At 47.4% G+C, this 23,189-nt stretch overlaps 1 protein-coding gene across 1 annotated transcript in view; it reads left to right on the top strand.

Annotated features, from left to right (window-relative positions):
- Tg (thyroglobulin) overlaps positions 1–23,189 on the top strand; it is a 200,558-nt gene that overhangs the window by 44,840 nt on the left and 132,529 nt on the right. Inside the window, exons 22-27 of the mRNA XM_003467344.4 lie at positions 1,968–2,138; positions 6,000–6,116; positions 9,671–9,786; positions 11,986–12,094; positions 14,108–14,299; positions 18,293–18,460. Coding sequence (XP_003467392.1) covers positions 1,968–2,138; positions 6,000–6,116; positions 9,671–9,786; positions 11,986–12,094; positions 14,108–14,299; positions 18,293–18,460 — 873 coding nt within the window. The remainder of the gene's footprint in view (positions 1–1,967; positions 2,139–5,999; positions 6,117–9,670; positions 9,787–11,985; positions 12,095–14,107; positions 14,300–18,292; positions 18,461–23,189) is intronic.

Genomic DNA, 23,189 nt, shown 5'->3' with positions numbered 1-23,189 from the left:
TTTTGGTCAGGCATGGCTAAAGCACGATCAGTATGCCACTGGAGCACTTTCTTAAAGAGGGTCTTGTGTTCTGGTCCTTCTTATGTAGGGGCTGTGACAGAAACAGTGCGAAACAGGACAGATGCTAAGGCTGGCACTAGCCAAGTTCAGTCCCTTCTCTGCACTCACATTAGCAATGACTAGGTTAATACTTCCTCTCTGAACATTTCATCAGTCATCTCTAGGCGGGCAGTGATACCTCACTCATAGGCGTATCCTAGTCCAGGCTGCCTCACACACTACTGAGTGGCTTGAGTAGCAATCATCTACTCCTTTGGGTTTCTCTTTTGTTTATACTGTGAGTCATAAAAGTTACTGAGTTCCTGTGTTCTGCCGAGCATATACTAGATGTTTACAATAATTACAATCTCTTTCCTTGAGGAATATAGATATTAGTAGTAGAGGAAGTGAGTGAGCCCGTAAAATGCACTGTGATATATTTCACGATTCAGTGGAAGTGTGTTTCAGTGCTGTTACAGCAGCTTTGCTGGGTTTGAAGGAGTGGGATGGGTGGAAGGGTAAGCTAGGGGGCCAAATGTGGAAAAGACTTTCAGGAAGAGGAAATAAACTCAACACAAGGACAGAGATAGTCACCCCATATTTGCCCCTGTTTAGTGATTTTGATAGGGAGCTTATATTGTATATCAAGCACTGAGCAAGTCATTGGGAGAGTTTTGAGCAAAACCATTGCTAGACCTTGGATCTTTAATCAAATGAATCACAATAGCCACCAGCATTTCATTCACAGACAGATGGAAATGACAACCATGCTCCCTGCTTGATGGAGAGATGCAGACCCCAGGTAGAACAGCTGGCAGTCAGATAGATGGAGTTGTGGTGCCTGGTATGTCTGGGCTATTAAGGCTGCTAGAAAAAAGTACCAGAGCCTGGGAGGCTCACTAGGAGTAGAACTTTGTTCGTTATGGTCTGGAGGCTGGAAGTTCAAAGCCAAGGTGCTGGTGGATTCCGTGTCTGCTGAAGTTACTGTGGTGGTGCCATCTCACTGTGCTCTGTCATGGTAGGAAGGGCTCATGAGCTCCGTTGGGCCTCTTTTACAAGAGCACAAGGGCTGAACACTCCTGACCTCATCTCCTCCCCAAAGCACTACCTCCTCACAGCATTTTACTGAGGATTAGATTTCAACATAGGAATGAGATTTCAACATAGCAAGAATGCTTCCTCAGGTAAATGAGGATTGAGATGTGTTGATATGATTTTTGTTTCTTTAAAGAAATAAACAAGGCAGAATAGTTTTATAAAGAAAAGATTTACTTTGGCTCATGGTTCTGGAGACACGAAATCTTAGGACTGCATCTGATGATAGCTTTGCCAGCTGAGCCCCAAGATGATATAGATATCATGTGGCAAGAGCCAGGAAGCACTGTGTATCTGTTTGTGTCTTTTAATCACTCCCTCTCTTTATTTAAACCACCAGGATTCAGCCCTGACGGCTGCACCCTAATGACCTGCTCTAATCTTAGTCACCTCCTAAAGCTCTGCCATCACACACTGTAGTCACATTAAATTTCTACCCTCTCCATATCGCATCATGGGGATTACACTTCAGCATAGCAGGAAGTGGAGACCCGTGACTGGCAGAGTCTGCACTGTGACAGCAGGGAACTGAGCACATCAGCAGGGTGACCAGTTGGTGCCAAAGCCTGTGCCTGAGTGGTGGGAGTGTGCAGGGCAGTGTGGTCTCACACTGGAGGGAGCAGATGGGTGTAGGGTATGCAGTCTATGGCAGGACTGGAGGAAGGGGCTCCAGCATTCCCACAGAGAGCCTGGGTGCTGTGCTTTAGTGAAAGTGAAGCTAGTGTCTGAGCTAGCTGTGAGACTCATTCACCTGGGAATGCCTGGAACCTGAGAATCGGAGCAGGGGGACCCCAGAGGCTGTCACTCATTAGTGTGTCTGTATCTCCTTCCAGGTGTCACTGACTGTCAGAGGAATGAGGCAGGCCTGCAGTGTGACCAGGATGGCCAGTACCAAGCCAGCCAGAAAGACGATGCCAGTGGGACAGCCTTCTGCATGGACAGCGAGGGGCACAGGCTGCTGTGGTCACAGACAGAGGCCCCACTCTCCGACTCCCAGTGTCTGAGTATGTGCCAGCAGCTGGAGAGAGGTCTCTGCAGAAAGGAATAGAGGCGTGCTATGCATTTGTCTCTTACTTTCTGTTTTGAAATTCTGTAACCCACATAGACATCAGAACAGTGGGGTGAACCAACAGCTTTCACCTAGATCCAAAATTTTTAATAGTTTGCTCTCTTTTTTTGAATCATTTTAAAAATAATTTTCAGACAACCTGAGATCTCAACCCTAAATAGATTCAGCATACACTAGTGGTACACTTTTATAAAAATTAGACTTCCAAGCCTTTCTTCCATGTAGGTAGGTGAACTCTGAACCTGAGTGCTTCTCCCTTTGGTGGACTTCATCCCTGGGTGACCCGGAGCAAGCTGCCTAAAGTCTCTGATCCTCAATATCCCCAGGGGCCTCTGTCTGCTTCCTGAGATGCTGTGGGGGTCACTATCATCCTGTAACAAATACTCACTGTGCCAGGCACAGTTCCTCTGTAACATGAAGATGATCAAGACCTACATCCAACAACCTGTAGTACAAGGCACAATAGAAGTCTGCAGAGCAGAGTCTGCTCTCTGGGGCCAGAAGTGATTTAATCTCAGTGGCTCCCTTTGCTGCTGTGTGTTCTTGGACAGGCACTTGCCCTCAGTGGGTCCCTTGTCTGTGACATGAGGATGTCCTGGCCTGCGTTATATGGGAGTTGGATGCATCTCAGCAATGACACAGCCATCAGAAGTGGTAGACATTTTAGAAGGACGAGCAGGCTCAGCCAAGAAACTGGTTGCATCCTCTGTGCTTAACTGGGAGGTGGCTGCTCAGTCCCTCTTCCTTCCAGTCTTGGAGCCCTGTGCCTTTTTCCTGCAGCTCGTCTCTCTGCTGGTGGCCCTGCTGCCTTTCATTCTGACTGTATAAGCTCGAGTGAGCCCAGATGGCCAGATGCTCAGATCTCCGTGTGAGGACAGGTCCTTGTGTACAAGAGCTTGCCATGTGCCTAGCAGCCTATCTGTTCCTTTGTGGGGTACACATGCTCATCACTAGCAATTCAGTGGGGGAAACTGAGGCAGATGCTGAAGTGTGCATCTTCATTTGATAGGGTACACACATCTAGAGCTTGAACTGTGTGTATCTAACTCCCAAGCCCCTATTTTCTATTATGCTGAGCTGTGCTTCCACCTAACTCCTTCCTCATTAAATGCACACATGCAACCCACATGCACACATATGACTTACACCCATGTACACACATGCACACACACACACGGCCTGCAGCTTGCCTGTCCTCTAGGGATGTTGGTACACCTAACTACAAACCCCAGAAAAAAATCCAAGTGAGGAACCGATCATCAGAGTGGTCACTCTCAATCTCTGGCAAAGTGCTAACAAATCCCAAGGCCCTTTTGGAGGGAAGGATGAGTATGTGTGTGTCCCTGTGGATACACTGTAATCCCAACAGAAATCTGAGTTTTTCTCAGTCTCTCTCCTTATGGGCAGAACTAACAATTGTGGGAATCAGGGCTCACTGGTGCTTTAAGAGATCAAGTGGGCAATTCCTTTCTAGATGAAGGAAAGGGTCCAGAGAGAGGAAGCCACACGCCCAGGGTATTCTGGTGCTTACTGGCCACTCTGGGATCACTGCTTCCTCTCATACCTACTAGCAGCTCAGTTCTGGGGACTGTCACATTCAGTTTGTAAAGCCTGTCATGGCCTGTTCTCCCCAGCAATCAGCGCAGAAAAGAAGGTTTTAATTAGCAGCAGCAGAAGCATCTGTGAGTCAGCTCAGCTCTGTCAGCCCTGAGGATGCCTCCCTGTGGTGCTGGTTTATGCAGAGCCCCAGGCAGTCCTCAGAATCATAAGCTTCTTATATAAAGCTCTGCGTTCAAGGTTTCCTTTCTAGATATGCAAAGGATTTCCATCTTATTAACTGCTGCCACTGGAATGTCAGCTTCTCTCTCAGAATCCCTTATGTGCCTGTGAGAGGAACTTGCTTCTTAGAGGGGAACTGCAGACCCATATTTGAGATTTTTGCCCTTCAGCACATGCAAAGGACACAGAGATTAGCTGTCTGCCTCCCCGAGCAGGAGTTTCCCTGAGTGGGATTTTCTTCTCTACCCCGTGGCCATGCTTGGCCCTGGCCCCACTGCTACCTCATGTGTCACTGCACTGTACCCTTTGCACTGCTCCAGTCCACCTCTCTCTGTGGTGTTTCCTGCACAATCATTTTAAATGGCAACTTTGCTTATGGAGGTTTCCTGCATTGCTCATGGGTTCGGGTAAGATAGTAGTTTCAAAGCGTCTTTGCTAAACTCTCTCTTCACTGGACTGTAGGTTCTTCTGAGCCAGATCTATAGCTTCTTTCTTGCCTCATCCAGAGACATAGGAACATGATGAATTGCTGCAGTCATCTTCCAAACTTTCCTGCAGGTCTTCAGGAAAGGAGATTCTCCACTGGTATCTCCCTTCTGAACACTGCCAGATTCTTTGGAAACTACATTAACTTTAATTTCAGCAGAATTTAATTAAAAATCAAAAGACTTTTTAAATATTGTTTATTCTCCTACAAAGTTTGAGCATATGATCTATAGCAATTCAGACTTAGGGCCACTTTTATGAATATGTTATGGCTTTTTCTGGACCAAAGCTCAACTTTTCCAAACATAGGGTCACAGACTACAAATAATAAGATAGGAGACAACAGGAGAAGGGCTCAGTATGGGCTGAGCCTGTGAACTTAGCAACTTCATGATCAAAGTGGAAGCAGCACTTTGTAAACTTAGATTGCTTTTCTAAGTCAAAAATTTTGATGTCTTAAAGCGTGACATTTCTACACCAATGCTTTCTTCTTCCAGCCCCATCCCATGAGAATTCACATTTTTTATTTGCATGGTTTTATTATGAAAGCTGAGAAAAGATTGCTTTGGATGGCCAAGCTATATTTTCTACTTAGACTTATTGCTTCTTCATTAAATACACGTGCATGCACTGAAGTGATGAAAACCAGTCTAGACATCGGCTCGTGCATAGAGCAATGAAGTGCGTGATAATGGGTGCTTACATGCAGGTTTATAATTACATCTCGAAGAACTGATATTCATGTGCTTTGGGGCTGATTAATGGATCTTGCTTTTTGATAGCTGCCAGCAAATAGCACACTGGGCCACTTATATTTGGAAGATGAATCTCAGTCCTTGAATTATCCTCCATGTTTCTTTACTTAGTGAAGAGTTCCAAGTCATGTAGCCGTGAAAAGTTATCTTCCTCCTCATCCAGCTGGTTCCATGAGCATACGACCATGTAACTCTAACCAATGGGCCTCGAGTACTGTGTATGGATGATAGCTGGAGAAACAGGGGCTAATGCAACATTAAACAAATATCATCTTCAAAATGCCTGAGCTACAGGATACTTCTCCAAATCTTCACAAATCCATATACACAGTATCTGATTTCTCTTTATGAAAATAATTTTACCTTGTCAGAAAATTTAAGTTTTTATAGAAAGAAATTTTTAATAAAATAATTAGATGATATAGTTAGCATTTAAATACAAGTGTAGGGAAATACAAATTGTAATAGAGAAAACAACAATGATGAGAAGAAATGGATTGAAAGGTTTGGGATAGTGTCAGTATTTTGGTACCTGTCGATGATGATTTGGGAAAGGGGAGAAAGTTAAGTGACAGCTGTCAGTACTGGATAGAGACAGTGCACTGGAGCTCCCCCAGGAAGAGTTGTCCTGCATTGTGTGCTGAAGGGGTACTCATGGGGAGTAGTTTCCTACTTTGTAGGCTGACTTGACTTGATTTGTTTGCTCTGCTCAGCACTGTCCTCTAGAAGGGTGCTGCACCCTTCATGGTCAGATTTCATGTCTTCTTTATTTTCAGTGATGCAGAAATTCGAGAAGGCTCCGGAGTGGAAGGTGAACTTCAGTGCTGCTGCTCCTGGGATGGTCAGATCCAAAGTTCCTGGTTCTGACTCCCCACTGATGCAGTGCTTGGCAGGTGAGGGGCACTGGGGAAATAAGCACAGAGGGAATGGTGTAGAAACATCCTGTGCTGATGCTGGTGAGACACAAGAAAGCATACTATTAAAACCACAATGAAAAAATACAGTTTGTCAAAACATAAATCAGTTAATTTTCAACAGATATATTGAACCCGTAATTTTATTGCAGAGTTTATAGCACATATAATAAATGGCAAGAAATATACAAACTATTAGGGAACAGAAATAAACAAATTTAATTTACTATAGGACTATTTAAATGAGGCATGGGTGGTGTGTGCCAGCCCCAAAAAGGCTGAGGCAGGAGAAGTGCCATCAGTTAACCTGGGATGCATAGTGAGTCCAGACTAGCCTGAACTACATAGCAACACCCTATCTTAAAATTTTTTTAAAAAAAGCTATTTAGTGTATGTATTTGTCTTTTGCAACCATGTATTTGTCTTTAGGGTATGAGGCCAGACAGGTAGTATTAACAGCTAATATTTATTTGTCTTCACATAAATTATCTCAGTCTTGTCATCACCCATGAAGTAGCCATTCTGATCCCAAGTTACACTGAGAGTGTAAGTTCATTGACCTCGAGCTAGCAAAAGACATAACTGAAGTTCATATTTTCAGGCTGCTGGATAATAAACCTGTGATCTTAACCACTATTGCATTATTCCTCTTCAGGAAGCAAGTGGTTTGGTTGTTAATTTGCACTCTAGCATAGGCCTCTTTGGGTATCTACTCTGGCTATGCTGAGCATATGTTGCTTGCAACACAAATCCAGTGCAGGAGATAAAGAAGGCGCTGGAAAAAAAATGATATTCATAGGGCCTGGAGCAGCAGTGGTGAACTATGAAACATGTGCCCCAGTGGGCTGTTTGCATTCCAGAAAGCTCTAAAAGCTTTGCCATCACTGGCCAGTGGAACAGAACCAAGGGGAAGAAGAGTGGACACGAGGAGCTTGTGCCTAGGAGGCACACTTAACAGCGATGGCAGGATTGTGTCTTGACCTGAAATGTTGCACTCATCCCCATGCATACACTCAGACACTGTAGCAGAGTTTGAGATAGAAAGGCAGGGGAGAGAGAATGCAGAGTCTTGCAGAATGTGGTGAGCGGAGAGGGCAGGTCCATTGTTAGAATCAGGAGGTGGTTTCTGCAGCTGGGATAAACTCAGAGACTGGCATGTGGTGGAAGGAATAGGCAGCAGCTGGGCAAGACCACCATAGCAGGAGAGTCTAGTAACCTATTACACAAATGAAAGTGGCCCCTCCGACAGAGCAAACAGTTGTGCCGTGGGAATTCAGGCATTTGGCACCGTGGTTGTGTTCCTGGATGCCATGGCTAAGTACCACAGACCAGGGGGCAATGAAATTCAGTAGCTCAGAATTCACTAGACTGAAATTCTGAGGGTAAAGTTGATTAAGTCCCTGGCTTGTAGATAGCTGTCTTCTCCCATGTCTTCACATGGTTTTCCCTGGGGATGTGTCTGTATCCTAGTCCTCTCTTCTTAGGGAGACATTAACCATATTGAATTAGGGTCCACCATAATGACCTCATTTTTCACTGAGTTACCTCTTTGAAGATCTTATCTTTAAATTTAGTTACACTCAGAGGTGCTAGAGTGAGGACTTTGACATACGAGTGGACCCCATCATAAACATAATTTTACAGAAAGTGAAAGGGCCACTTAAGAGGATGGAAAACACAGGTGTATGGTAGTGAGAAAGGAGGACGTGGTGGTGAGAGAAAGGGACCAGGGGAAAAACCCAGGTCTCCACAGATCCAAGCAGTGCAGTGAGGAGCAAAGGAAAGTGTAGTGCAGTAGGACGCAAGATGACACCAGGGTCATGACAGTAGCCGTGGGTCTTGGTCACTCTCAGCTGCAATAGACAGTACTGGTCTATAGTCCTGATCTAGAACTCTCCCTGCTATCCTGATCAGTCTTGTCCCAGAGCCTGGTGCAGAGACTGCTTGCAGTGGGACCGAAGTCATACAGCTGAGGTAGCAGTGGGCTTGAGGGTCAGAAGCTGGTGAGCCAGAGTGAATTGCTTTCTTTGGTTCTGAGTGGGCCTGACAGTGTGTGGATGTGAAGACCTCAGTGCCCGGTTTGTGAGAGTGCTGGAACTATCAACACTGAGATGAAGCTCCAGAGAACCACCTTCAGAGCTGGGGTTCACCCCCAGGGGGCCCTTCATAGCCAAGTTTACTCCCCACTTTCACAACTAACCAGGGTTCCAGCTTGTGAGTTGTCCAGTCTGAGGAAAGGAAAACACCTCAGTCACCAGATCTATGGCTTTCCCTTGCCTTGCTGCTGGGAACATGTGGGGAAGCACAGGACAGGGTTTGGAGTAGGAAGCCCCTTGAATGACTACTGTGCCACCATCCACTATGTGACATTGCCAATTCTTAGTCATGGTTCCTTATCTCTAACTGTGCCTCTCATGGACCCAGTAGAAAGTGTGAGTAGTATACAGACCCTCCAGTAGTGTCCATCCCTAAATGGGACTGGCCTATTGTAAATCTTTTTTCAGTCAATTTAAATTTTTTATCCAAATCTTCCATTCTTGGTATGTTACTAGTACTATTATTATTCATAAACCCAACACAGTCTAAGCATATACTCTAACTTCATATGTTTATTAAACACTCTGAGGTTTGTGTGCTGGCCACCGGGCTTCATGCCTGTGGTACAGGGAGACTAAAGTGCTCTGAGCCCACAGCACGAACTGGGGCCTTTTGTCACATGGGACCTTGGCACAAGAAATGTGGATGCGTCTACATCATCACATCCCCAAGTTCCCCTCAGCTGCCTGGGGGGTGAAGAGCAGAGCTTTGGACACTTTTGTGACTGCAGAGGATGCCCATGTGGCCCTCCTGGAATGAAACAAGTGAAGGAGAAAGGTTCCATCCGGACAGGGTCAGCTCAGCCACTGCACAGGTTCTCAGGCCTGAACTGCTGTTTCCAAACCCTGGTTCTACTGCCCGGTGGCTTCGTTACCTTCATGGAGGAGCTGAACCCAACTGCTTGCAGTTCTTCAGCTGTCAGGTGGGGGACAAGGACCCCATGATACAGGGAGTCCTATCTGTAGCACACGGCAGGTGATGGACCTGGAGTAAACATCTCCCGTGTGTGTGCTCCTGTGTATGGTGTGTATCACGTGTGTCTGGATTGTGTGTGTGTGTGTGTGTGTGTGTGTGTGTGTGTGTGTGTGTGTGTGTTTGTCTAGATTGCATCTGTGTGTGTTCTGGGAGAGTGGATTTGGGTATGTCAGAGGGTGTGTATTTCTGTGTTGGTGTTTGTGCGTGTCTGCATGCGTGCATGTGGAGTGTATCTGGGCACCTTGTGGGTATGATGTATTTGGGAGTGTTCCTGTCTGTGCAAGTGTGTTGTGTGCATAACAGGGGAATATATTTGGTACACTGCGAGTCTGTGTGCTTGGGAGTATACATGGCTATCTTGCAAGCGTGTGTGGGTACATGGCAAGGAAGGACACGATCTGTCTTTTCTGTCACCACCACTCCAAGGCAGGTGGTGACTGTCCCTCATATGGTGTTTGCAGACTGTGCAGAGGACCAGGGCTGCAGCTTCTTCACCATGTTCACCACAGAGTCAGAAGTTGCATGCGATTTCTACAATTGGACAAGTGACAACTTTGCCTGTACTACGTCTGCCCAGGTGAGACGTGGTGACTTCCTTGTCTGTTCCATGTCAAACACACCTGATGCCATGCTGAGGACTGGTGAGATGACAGGGTGAGTCAGTCCAAGGTTGATGGCTATGTCCTCCTGTCCATCATAGAGATGGGGCTTTGGAAGTGAAGCTAAGATAGGCCTGAGCCTGACTACAGAGTTGTAAAGAGCAGTATCATTTCCTGGGGAGTCAGATGAAGGACTGATTGCTGAGCACCCACTTTCTATCCCCACTGATTACTTCATCCAGCACTTTGGGCTCACATAGTATGAGGCCATTGCCGCAACCCTGAATACTGTCTGCCTGAGTCCTAGGTGGGTCTCCAATAAAAAGCAAAAGTGTCCTGTCCTAATTTTCTAACTCCCAAACAAGTTCCTTACAAATCCTTCTGGAAAGTATCTATGTATTTATAAATGCGTTTTTATTTTTATGCTAATATTTTCTCATATGCCCTTTTGCCCTTGATTTCCTCCTGAGAGTTACCTGTGTCTGTGTCTTTTCAATGGCAGTGTAACAGTTCCCATCACGGATGTGCATTATCCATTTCACATTCCCTCAGTTAAGGACATGTACATTAGTGACCGTTTTGTAACATTACAGACACTAAAGCTCCTGGGTCCATGTCCTTGTATGAGAAATTGTATTCATAAGTGACATCCTGGAAGAGGTGTGAGTTTTAGGGTCCTTGAGCTGTAAGATACACAGAAGAGGCAGGGAGAGACTTGGGCGGAAATTCCAGCTCCACTCCTTGCTCATTGCTACTGTTCAGGTTCTTCAACCCTCGCATTCTCAAAATCTTCCACAAGGATAATAACAGTATCATTGTGAAGAGAGACTAAGTTCTCACATGGAACAAGCTGCAGAGTGAGTTCTCAGTGATCATTAACACAGTTCGTATCTCTGCTGATGCTGTCATCACACCCTTCCCAGTTCAGGTCAGCGGAAAATGCCACTTGAGTGTTATGAGGGCCCTCTCTAGGGCCCTGGGCTTGCAGTACACTGCTAGGAGCGAGGCCGGGGCTTGGACATTGGTCCTCACTGGTCAGCCTGCCCTACCTCATGCCAGCTCTGTGGTCCCAGGTTCTGCTTTCGTTTTCTCAGCTCTGCTGCTTCCAGACCAGGTTTGGACTTTGGGGTACGGGGGCTCTGCCTTTCCTGGTCCAGTCATCGATCCAGTCTCCTACTGACCCTGAGAATCTGTGCAGTGGCTGAGCTGACCCTGTCCGGATGGAACCTTTCCCCTTCACTTGTTTCATTCCGGGAGGGCCACTGACCCTGCCCTACTAGGGGACAAGTAGAGAAGGGTCAAGAGCTCTCATTCCGGTCTGCAGTAGCCCCTTCCCTCTGTGCTCTCCAAGGCTCCCTGTTGTCCTCAGGCAATCGCCTCTCCAGTGAGCACAGATGGTCCAGAGAGCGAGGTGCTGTTGCCTTCCAATGGCCTGTTCTTTTGCCTCTGCTCTCCAACAGTTCCCACTGGAAACTCAAAAGTTTGACTACTTGGGGGAGCAAAATAAAAACACAAATGGATGCATGTTGTCAAATTTATCCCCACACCTCTATAGGGTAGTATTGCTCAAAACAAATCACAAGAGAGGTCAGAGATAACTAAGAATTGGAAAACTCTGAAAATGTGACCTCACCATTTCTAAGCTTCAGAACCTTCCCTGGGAAGAAGCTATGCTCCTCTGTGTTCTCCCAGGAGCTGGCTGCGGCTCTTTCCCCCTCTGCAGTCTTCCTCTCACTGGACCAAGTCTAAACATCTGCTGAATTCCAGTGTTCTGTGTCTGCTGTTCCTTCTGCTTAAAATCCCCTTTCTTTTGTTTCTCCCGGCCAATTCCTACTCATACATTAGAACCACACCCAGATTTACTCTTCCTAGGAAACATTTCTCAGTTCTACTTCCCCACATAATTACACACACATACACCACCACCACCACCACCACCACCTTGTAGTCACCTCCTCTTTGATTACCTGTGTCTTTGCAGCTAATATTCTGGTTGGAATTACTGCTTACATGTCTGTCTGTGTCAGTACATCAGGAAAAACTAACAACTAGGAGTCTTTCCTTTTTTTTTTTCAATCTTTGGTCCCAGTGCCTGACTATGATTAGTTTGAAATGTGTGTGTTGAATTGAATTGCTAAACGACATGAAATGGTGATTTACCTGCTTTCCATCTCCAGGAACAGGATGCTCTGAGGAGCTTGCAGGTCACTGGCTTTGGAAGTCTTATGTGCCAAGTGAAAGTGAGGAACCGCAATCAAAAGTCTCTGGCCGTATATTTGAAAAAGGGTAGGTTGGTGAAACTGGGTGTCTCAGGGCCCCTGGTCACGTTTGGAGCTGGAGTCCAGCAAGGTGGGTTTGGGGAGAGCAGAACACCCCTCATCTGACTCCATGCCCTTAGTCAACCCTCTCATCTCCATTCTTCAGCAAGCTCACCCCACTGGCTTTTGCAGATAGCCGTCTCCCCAGCAGCCACAGTGCCTGGGCTTGCACATTGTGCTCTTTTGTGCCACCTGATTTGACCCTCACCTCAGTCTGTGGGTATGTGAGCCTCACGCTGCAGCTGCAGTCCTAAGCTCTAGTGGAGCCAGAGCCAAGAGGAGGAGGATTCTAGAGCTCAGCAAGCCCAACTTGTGCATCCTCGTGTAAGCCCCTGATACCACCTGTAATGCAGGCATTCCTTAGGGGCCTGGGCTCAGCTCTCTACAGTTGTTCCCCCCAACCTTGGCTGTCCAATTCCTAAAAGCTTCTCTTCCTCCACCCTTATCAGATATTGCCAGACCTTTTCCTCCCAGCCAGTCTGAACCGCCAAGGGATCCTGCCTCTCCCATGCCCTGTGCTCAGGGGAGTGCGTTAGGTGTTGCACACCTGCATTACTTGGAGAACTAGTGAACTACAGATTTGGATCCTGGAGGTGGGGTAGAGCTGAGATCCTGGACTCCTAATAATCTCTCCGAGGATGCTTCTGGTGTGGGGACCACACTTCAAGTAACAAGAAGTACAATATGCAGTAGTTTACAGCTCACTTTCCTGGTCGGATTTTTATTTTACCTTTGCAGCAACTTTTGCCAGAGGGAGAGCAGGGAAGCATTGGGGCCCTAGGAAACATGTGGGGAATGAGCAACAAGCTTTCACAGAACCCTGCGGCCTGCCCTCTTCCACCCTGCCCTGCCCTCTTTCCTCTGCTGGGGCCAAAAATTTGCCAACAATATGGAGCTTGGTCCTACCAGTGGTTTGTGACTCTCCCTGCAGTTTTTGCTCTGGACTTTCTCTTCCCTGGGGCTTAGGACTGGAGAGCCAGGATGCAGGAGTCACCGGCTCAGGGTAAACTCCAGCTCTGCTCCGTTGCAGCTGTGTGATCTTGGACATATTCCTAGACATTCTAGGCCTCCACGTCTTCACCAGTAAAGCCAGTGTCCTATGGGGACCCAGGCTATCAGGTGGTACCTACTAAAGATGTTCTCTAAAACCATGAGTTAGCTTTTTGCCACATTTTTTAAAGTGCAGTTGTGTTTCTTAAATATTTTGGGTCCCTCATAAAAAGAGCTACAATGTGTATAAGAGGACAGGAGTTTGAACACCTGGGAATGAGGACAGGCTGAGGCTGCTCAGTGAGGGGGACAGGGCAGGTGCAGGGGCTGGTTACACAGGGCAAAGGGAAAGCACTGCAGACAACCCCTTGAGGGCAAAGCTCGAGAGGTAAGAAGAAATCCAAAGTCAGGAAAGACACAGAGGGGACCCTGCGCTCCTGAATATTTCTGCAACAGCTGCCCTTAGCCGTGTTTTACTACATGACGTTCTTCTGTCAGTGTTTGATGTCACTGGTCAGGGAGAGGCCAGGGGAACAGTAGATACAGCAACCAAGGCAACTTGGGCATGACAATGACCCAGCTTTTCCATCTGCCCTGTGTTCAAACTGATCCATGTTACAGAAACTGGAGCAGGCCAGTGGAAATGGATGGAGAGAATGCAGGGGAAGCATAAGGCATGTGTGTAGAGCTTAGTAACTATGTCTGGCGATAATAAAAATAACAGTACAAGCCAATTTTGAAGATGAGGACTTAGACCTTGTTAGGTGTAAGGAGCATCCGTCCAGGTGCTCTGAGTTTAGGACCAAGGCCGTGGCTGTACTCACACCCCTGTCACACAGTCAGCCCAGTGCTTTGTGATGGTTTTGTGTCCTGACCTCTCCTCTGCTCGGCACCTGTAGGGCCCAGGCATTAGACTCTTGTTTGCAATTAGCTCTGCTCAACTCTGTAGTGTCTTGAGGTCTTTTCCATCTTTTTTCCTGCCTTTCCGCAGGCCAAGAATTCACCGCAGCAGGCCAAAAGACCTTTGAGCCCACTGGATTCCAAAACACGCTGTCTGGATTGTACGACTCCGTGATGTTCTCAGCCTCAGGGGCCAACCTGACTGATGCTCACCTTTTTTGTCTTCTCACCTGTGAACGTGATGCCTGCTGTGATGGTTTCATTCTCTCCCAGATGCCAGGAGGTGAGGCTGACAGGGAGGACTGGGCCTAACAAGGGACAGGAACCAGAGACACAGCACCCAGGATACATAACAGGGCACAAGGGACTGCAGGCATGAGGCAGCTACACCCAGACAGAGGGTACTTTCATAGGTACCTAGCCAGACAGGAATGGGCTGCTCCCACATGTCACCTACTGTCCCGGCCGCTTCCCATGGTAACACTAGTGTGTGATCACTGCTGTTCAGCTTTGCAAGCCCAGAAACAGGAGTTCTGAACATCTAGGGTATTTTTCTCATGGCCATTCAGCTTGCAGGGGACAGAGCAGGGCCTTAACCTGAGGTGTCCTCAGTAACATTTAGCTGCCACCTAATAAACAGGGCTAGTCACATTTGGGCAAAAATTTTAACTCATTCCTTTTGCTCATGATGACTCATTCTCTAGTTACCTATGACTTGCCCACTGTATTCCAGGTCCTGTGATCAGTAGGATTATTGCTGCCAGTTGTCTTTCAGCAGCAGGGGAGGATATCTGTACAAATCGGCACTTCGTAGGGCCGCGTAATAGTTGAAAAGGACTTTAATGTTGAAGATCCGGTTCAGGCCCCCAGATGTCACTTTCTAGATCTGCCATCTTGGACAAATTGCTTAAACTAACATGGAGTCTCTTTGTCCATAAAATGGGGAAGATGATTACTTATTAAAAGATAATGGACACAAAATGCCAGGCCTGGTTTATCTCCTCGGGTTAGTACCAACTTAGTACATTAGTCACTGTTTCCATGAGACTCAGCTCTGCCTCCACCTGAGCAGCATCAGACAGAGGTGTTAAGGTTTCCCTTGGGATTGCCAACACTGCTGTTTGTGTTTGCTGCTGCACTCTTTTTCCTGGTAGCTGTACCAAGTCCCTTCTACTCTCCCACCCCCTACTGCCTGGCTCTGCATTCCCTGCCCTCCAAGTCTCTCTGAACAGCTCCAAACCCTCTCCTTGCTTCCCACTCCTCAGTCACCTGGTGCACGTACCCATTTCCCCAGGGGAGTAGGACTCCCCTAGGCTTTGACACAGACCTTTATCCTCCCCACTCTGATTGCACATACTTAGGTGCAGAGCAGAGTTGGGGAGTGGGTGGATCAGGTAGATTCTAGTGACCTACCTGATTCCCAAATCCCAATGACTAGCACAGCATGCTGAGCTCAGCTTCCGTGTTTCATGATACCAAGAGCTTGTGCTTTCTTCTCCTGCCTTTACCTCCTCTCAGATCCCAAGGTAGGAAGGGATACTTGTTTATTCATAGGCCCTGAAAAAATTAGACATCACCCTGAAAATGTATAATACAAATTTCTGTCAATTCATAAAGACTGGAAATCTTTAAAAATTTGTAAGCTTAAATCAGTGAAGGGAAGGGGGAAGATTATTTTCAGTGGAAGGGAGCAGCATATGCAAAGGCTGTGTGGGAAGAGCGTGCTTCATTGTGAGCGATCTCTGGTCACCAGGGCAGGGAGAACCAGTGGAAGGTGAGGCTCTGGCTTGAAGGATCGAGAGAGGGGCAGGGCGTGCCACAGAGAACCTTGTCAGCTGCACTGACAACTATTTTTCATTCTAAAACCAGCTGGAAACCACTGTAAATTTTAAGGAAGAAGGTGCCATAGTCCCTTCGGATCTTAAAATCAGCGCTCTGGCCAGAGGATGCAGATGGCAGAAAGAGACTTCAGTGGTTAGGGGAGCCAGTGAGGAGCAACTGCAGTGGGTCCGCAGGAAAGGATGAGGCTGAGGCTGGGTGATGGTGGCGCAGGTCACAACCAAGACCCTGCACCTTCTCTTTAGGAAGCAGAGTCAGCAGGACTGTATACGGGGATTCAGGAAGAGGGAGGTACTGAAGGTTGTTCTTGCATGTCTAGCTTGTCACCTGACTGGGTAGCCTGCTCCTATGACGAATAGTAAAGGAATTTGGTGATGGAGGGGGAGATTTAGAAGGGTCATAAGTCCGTGTGGGATATGCTATGTTTGAGATATTCACAAAAAGTCTTTTGGGCACAGAGCTCTGGTGCTCAGAAGGGAAATCTGGACAGGAGATATTCGCGTATGGATTAGAAGCCTCACAGGGTGTGAGAAGCCATGGCTATGGCTGGGATTTCCTTGGAAAAGAGAAGCAAAGAGTGAGAAGATAAAGGCGGGTGGACCAAGTCCAGTGAACACCCGTAGAAGAGGGGATAATCTGCAGAGAGGGACACAAAAGCATACTCCACGTGAAGAGGAAGTGGCCCAGGAGCTAAGTGCCCAGTGGAACCCTCAGTGGGAAGTGGGCTAATGAAGTGTGGTGTCATCTTGAGTGCTGCTGAGGGCTCAGGAGATGACTATTGGAGAATGCTGAGTTTAGCTCGCAGTAGTCAGTCAGTAGCACTTAATTAAGAATATTTATTATATTATTGGAGAGGTGAGACAGGAACCCAGATTAGAATAAAATGATCGCTAAAATTCCTCTGAGGTTTAATGCTCTGTGGTTATACGATGTGGACTCATATTATGCTTAGACAGGGGAAAGCGTGTTTTACACACACATACTTACACACAACCATGCATGTTCCTTTATGTACACCTATATTCAGAAACTGTGTAATCAAACCCAGCATGCCTCTCTCCACTAGCTACCTCTTCTGTTCATACCATGGTCTCTCCAGATGCTCAATTACTTACCAGACCATGTGGACTTTCCACTTGGAAAGGGTGATTGCATTTTCCTTAGGATCATATATGGAAAAACAGTTCTGTGCCATGGAGCAGTCAGCCCACAGTCCTTTCTCCCATGATATTTCTGCCTGGCAGCTTGCTCTCTTTTCCCTCCAAGTTTAACCTGTGGTCTGTGAGATCTGCTAAGCTGATGGATCACCACATGGTGCTGACTGCCAAGCCCCTTTGTAGGCGCAGGTGAAATGTCTGGCTGATGGCTTCTTCGGGCTCATGCCCCTGCATGAAAGGAGTTTTAATTTACAAGGCTCTGGCTGGGTCTGCTGATGACCAGGAACAGATTCCCACCACATCCTTCCATCGCAGCCTGGAAAGTCATTTAACTCCCTGGTAGATTCCCCCTGTCCTCTTCCCCTTCCAGATACCTCTCCCAGAACCTCCCGAATCCTCTAGTAGCTAACCCCAAAAGGTCTTGTTTCTACATAGATATCAGGCTAGCTTCTTGAGGCTGTGAACTTACATTTTAGTTGAGGCCACTTGAATTGGGGCGGGGGGGGGGGGAACTGTGTGCCCTGAGCTCATGAATGTCACTGAAGCTGGCAGGTACGGTCAGCAATGTAAGCTCTAGTTTCCAGCTGGCCCCAAGCTCCTGGGCCACCAGACTTCTCACCAGCACTCCAGGAAGTTGCATGGGTGTCTTGAGCTGTAAGCAGGACAAACACTTGCTTTGTGTTTAATTCTGTCTGCCATAGAGACTGGGAGTGGGGCAGAGGCCGGGTGAAAGGCAGGAGCCAGAAGGATGCCAGACCACAGTGCTAGGCCTTATCTGAGGCCTGCACTGTCTCTGAGTTCCCCAGCAGACTATTACTGCCTGCTGACCATTCCACTGTTGCTCTGGAACCAGAGAAAATCATTTCCCCTTTCCATATCTCAGTTTCCCTCTGTGTAAAGCAAGGTGGCCTGCCTGGGTCAGTGAACTTGGCTGTGTACCAGAATCATCTGTGTACAAACATTAATTGCCCAGAGCCCCACCACCACCACCACTCTGTGACCTACTGACTCCAAGGGACCAAGCATGTTCAGAGCCTGGAAGTGACCACTGTAACTCTCCCTATAATTTTATATCATCAATCCAAGCCCCTGGTTTGGGAACCCTATGTTAGGTGACCTCTAGGGCTATGTTTGATTTAAAGCCAGTCTCTGGAGATCCAGTGTCCCAGTCCATACTCAAGCTATTGTCACCTGTTCCCATCTAAAGGGCTCCCCAGTCACAGAGGGGAGTCCCTGATGCCTCTGCTGCCTCCTCACTCACCTCCCCTTCTGCCTTTTAGGGCCTCTCATCTGCGGGCTGCTGAGCTCCCCCGATGTCCTCGTTTGCAACGATGACGATTGGAAGGACTCCTCCAAAGTCCAGGCCAACACCACGTGTCCTGGAGTGACATATGAACAGGGGTCCCATCAGGTGACATTTCTTCTAGGAGGCCAGGAGTTTGTGAAAAGTAAGTCTTTGCCATCTGTACCCAGTCCTTCCAAATCATTCTTGCACTGGCCAGTGAGGCAGCCCGCAGCTTCTCCAGCTTTCCACGTTGCCTGAGGGAATTCACGCTTGGGAAAAGTCAACATAGAAGAAAGTGGCTTCCTGTGGAAGCAAGCATGTGCCCATCCACCTAGCTGGCTGGCCTGCAAGTCACCGGGGCAGGTAGCTCCGGGACAGGTCTGCTCCCAACCAGTTCGTGTAGGAGTCTGGGGTCAGTTGGCTGTAGCTTGATCTGGGCTCGGCTGGGTTAGGAGCCTGGGCGCTGTTCCTGCCGATGTTAACTTTCCTCCTCCTTCACCGGGATGAGCATAAGCTTTTCCTGCAGGGTGAAAAGCAGAGCAGAAAGTTGGGGGGAAAATGGGCCTCTGAAAATCCAGGCTGGGACCTCCCTGTCATTTCTGCCACATTTTCCTGAATACGACAAATTGCAGAGGAAGGATACTGTGCCCCGTTAGTAGCAAGAAGCACGAAGTCATGAGCAAGATGTGTGACTATGATAAAGGTGAAGAAGTGGTGCCCAGCAGGCAGGCTGACCCAGAGCTGTCCCCCAGGGCATCCCTCGGAAGTCACGGAATGCCAGGTGAGGGCAAGCACATCCCTCTTACAGGAACGTGGGAGAGCGGCCCATTGTGCGGACTCAGGGAACAGAAATAAACTCCGCGCATTCTCATTCCCTTTTACTCGCTTGGAAGCTCTTCTGGTCTTTCGTTTTTACAGACTTATGAATGTTAGAGCCAGAAGGTGCCTCTCTGATCACCTGTCCCAGGTTCTCCAATGGGCCCCATTCTGCCTGACCCCCAGGAGCTGGGCCTTCTGCAAGGTCCTTCAGACCGGCATGCCAGCATTACTCATGGGGTTGGGCCAGCGGCATCAGTAGCCCTGGGATCTGGGATGGACACGTAGATTCTCATGATCACATCCCCAGGTCCCAGGAGTCTGTGTTCCAGCAAGTCCTCCAGTAGTGGAAGTTTCCTTCAATGCCCGAATTCTAGGTGAGAGGAGAGCAGGCCAGGTGCTCATGCCCTCTTCCAGCTCCTGAGTGGCTCAGAGGACTTGCTGCCCCTCACCTTCCTGCTCGGTGACCCGCCAGCACCTGTGGGAGAAGGGAATGTCAACTCCTTTCCACCTCCCAAGGCTGGAGAGTTAGGAGTGATAGATGGGGTCCTCCTGGGGCCTCTGTGGAACTTGACCTCCAGGGGCTGGTGGAGGGAGCCCGACGTCCATGTCTCCAGGGACTGCTGTCCTCAGGGCCTCTCGATGGCAGGCCCACTGTGCTCTTCTCCCACAGCCATCTTGGTCCACGCTCCTGCAGAGCTCCTGCAGGACCCCTTCGTGTCAGGCTGTGCCCTCCCTTTGCCTCTGCTGGTCTGTCTCAGTTTGCCTGTGCAGCCTAGTCGTGTGGTTGTGGCTGAGTCAGAGCTCCTGGCTGGGGAGTGGGTACTGACCATACTGGCTCCACAGAGGTGGAAGGGGCAGACATGGCAGCAGCAGTCATCTAGAAAGGTCTCCTGTGGTGCTTTTTGGAGTCCATCCTGTACCATGGCCTTCACTGTACTCACACAGCACTTCCAGGGAAGCCCTGCTACTGCTGCCTCACTTTACAGTAGAAGAAACTGAGGCAGGTGACCCCCAAAGTTTCAGAGCTGGTGAGCAGCAAAGTGGGTCGGAAACTATCCTGGCTCAGAAGCCACTGTCTGGTCACTCCTCCCTGGACAAACGCAGGTAACGAGTGGGAGAACAGGGCTCAACACTTAGTATCAACCTGAGACAGCTATCGCTGTTTTAACACTGGTCATTGTTCTTTGCTGTTTTTTAAGAACTGACCTCTCTCTTATTAATTTTCCATGAGTTCATCAAAAGCAGTTTGTGCTTTCATTGTTTGATCAATTTTTCATGCCTGTTTCTTATTATAGGAGCAGCTACTTTGAAGATAACAATACGCAGTGTGTTAACCTTTGTTCATCTCCTACTACTTTGTTTTGAAGTCTTGTATCATTGTTTTTATTCTTTTTTCTTTTTTAAAATAAGAAAATAATTTCTGGGTTCACAGCACAGAAAATCAAACCTGGCATAGAAAATATATGCGACATCTGTGGAGTGCCTAGTTACCAAAACTTGGAAAAATATTTCAGAATTTGGTGGAATTCCATGAGGCTTGAATGATTTCTTTCGGCATAAATAAAATCAAATAGCTTATTGATGTGAGGATTATGAAACACCTGGTATTCATTGTTGTGAGAGTAGCCCAGGGTGAAAACAAGCATTTCCAGAAGGACATATGATATATTCCCGGGCAATAAATCCAGAATGAATTGCTTAACCCAGAGCATGTGCTTGGTATGCACCCAAGACATGAGGAATGTGCCCTTGACTACTCTTCCTGGAAAGGAGTGATCACTAACAGGCTTTGAAGGCTTGGATTTTTTTACTGCCTGTATGTGTAGCTGCATATTCCTGGGTGAGAGTAGTTCCTCCTGTGGGGAGCTCCCAGTCTGGTTGAGGACTGACAGATTTGGACATTGCTAGAGCACAGAGACCTCCTGTTTGCCAACTTAGTTTAGTGACAAGCTGTAACTTGTCACTCTGCTCTGTGGTTAGACACCACTCAAGGACCAGTCAGGGTTTGTATCTCCCACATTTCCCATGAGTATCTCTGGGTGTTTTCAACTATGTGGTGCTGGCTTGACCAGCTTTCTGGTTTTTAAGAAAAAGTGACTTAGAAGTCTTTGGGGCTGCATATGAGTAAGTTCTCACAATGTCTTGAAGTTCCAATGAGTGAAAAATAGGCAAATTAGATGACCCTGATTCCCATAAAAATTTAGTATTTTGTAAGAGGAAAAGGCCTTGTCAGAAATATTCTTGGATTTATTTTGAGAGCTAAAAGCTTTGTAGTTCTTTCTGGGAGGCTTTTTTGTGTCAGTGACTATGGTTGCTGCTTTCTCTTCCTGAAGGAGATAGGAGTGATGCTAAGACACTTTAGTTAGCCCAAGTCTCCACCATTACTCTGTTAACCAAAGCACTTACATACTTTGCATTCATTGTGCTGCTAATAAGGCCTACCTGTCAATAGAGACTGAAAGGGCTGGTACACCTTTGGCGGCTCTCTGCAGGGCAGGCTCCCAGACAGCAACTTGCATTGACTCTTGATGACTCTGTGTTCTCCATTGTGAAATTCTGCCCACTCTAAGGGCCTAGGTTAAAACTGTGGTCACAAGTGCAACACATGGTTTCTGTGGGAGTGTCCCCGAGGAGGCTAAAACTGCACAGCTTGTGTTAACATTAAAGACTCAGGCTCATGCCAAACACCGTGGCTCTCAGTGTGCATGTGTGCCTGAGACCTTGATGGTAGAAAGGGCTGTCCCGAGTCTGTTGGGGCAGTGAGGATAGCTTATTAGGGCACAATTATAATGTAAGTATACATTTATAAAAGAGAAAATTTATAGGTGTTTTGTGATACAAATTAGAGAGCAATTGGAGATTTCTGACCAAGTTTCTGCTGAATTCACCTGACCTGGCCAGTGTCGAAGCCCAGCTGCAGACCTCTGATAAGCAGTGAGTCAGAGTAACTGTCTATGCAGTGACTTAAAAGTCACCCTGGGCTTATCAAGTACGCCATTAACTATGCTCACCCTGTAAGGGCCCCCTCCCCTTGCTCTCAGAATATTTCTATATTACGATGAGCAATTTGTTTCAACACATCTGTTCAAGACTAGCCTGCCTGACAATATGACACTCAGTGCATGTAACCAGCTATGTAACATTTTGTCACTTGCTTTGTTTTTACCACTTGTAAATGCTACATAAACTCTTTGTAAACTCAGGGCTGTTGCCTTTGGGAATGATCCCACAGCAGTCAGCCAGTGAAAAGATTAAGGGCTGCCCTCTATTCCTCTCAATGTGAAAAGTCATCCTTTTGGTTTGACTTGGGAATTTTCCCACAACAGCCTCCCTGTGTGACAGTGGAAGGAGTGGCAGAGATGCCCCAGCAGTCACCTCATCGCTGTGCATCGCTGTGCAGTAAAGACAAAGAAGGATATTGTTTGCCTCAGTTTCATGTACCTTCTTCACTTGAAGAGTGAACTAGACAAGTGTTGGAGAATGGAGTGAAGGGTCAGATGTCTGCTTTAGAAAAACACATTTGATGACTTTCTTATGGATGGGAGGAAAGGGCTCTGCATTTTTTGGGTAGACTCTGAGCATCACTAGTGGCTCTGTGTTCCCTCACTCATTTCATCTTGTGTTCATTTGTGTAATAAAAACCATTTGTACATCAGGGGCTGTGATGGCAATGAGCAATACCAAAAGGAATAAGGCCTGGTCCTTGCCTCAAGAAGCTCAGAGTCCATTCAGGGATCTTGGAATTGATCATCTGGTGTGAGGCTAAAGACAGGTGTTTTCTGAACGCTGCATAAAGCCAGGAAGGGAGGGCGTGTGAGCCTCCCAGGCCAGGTTCGGGGAGGCCTCCAGAAAGAGCTGCTTGCTTGCCTTCCTCTCTTGCTCCCTCCTTCTCTTCCTTCTTTACTTGCTTTTTTCCTTTCTCTATCTGTCTCTTTCACCCTCCCTTACTCTCCTCTTCCCTTCCTTCTTCTGTCCTCTCTTCCTTTCTTTTTTTCAGTATCGGAAAATGAGTCCAGAGTTTTTTTTCTAAGCTACATCCCCAGCCCCTTTTTTATGTTGAGACAGAATCTCAC

This window comes from Cavia porcellus, unplaced genomic scaffold, assembly GCF_034190915.1.
Source record: "Cavia porcellus strain 051 isolate PalLab524CR breed Dunkin Hartley unplaced genomic scaffold, mCavPor4.1 scaffold_19, whole genome shotgun sequence".
Taxonomy (NCBI): domain Eukaryota; kingdom Metazoa; phylum Chordata; class Mammalia; order Rodentia; family Caviidae; genus Cavia; species Cavia porcellus.
This window is presented reverse-complemented; position numbering and strand designations above follow the sequence as displayed.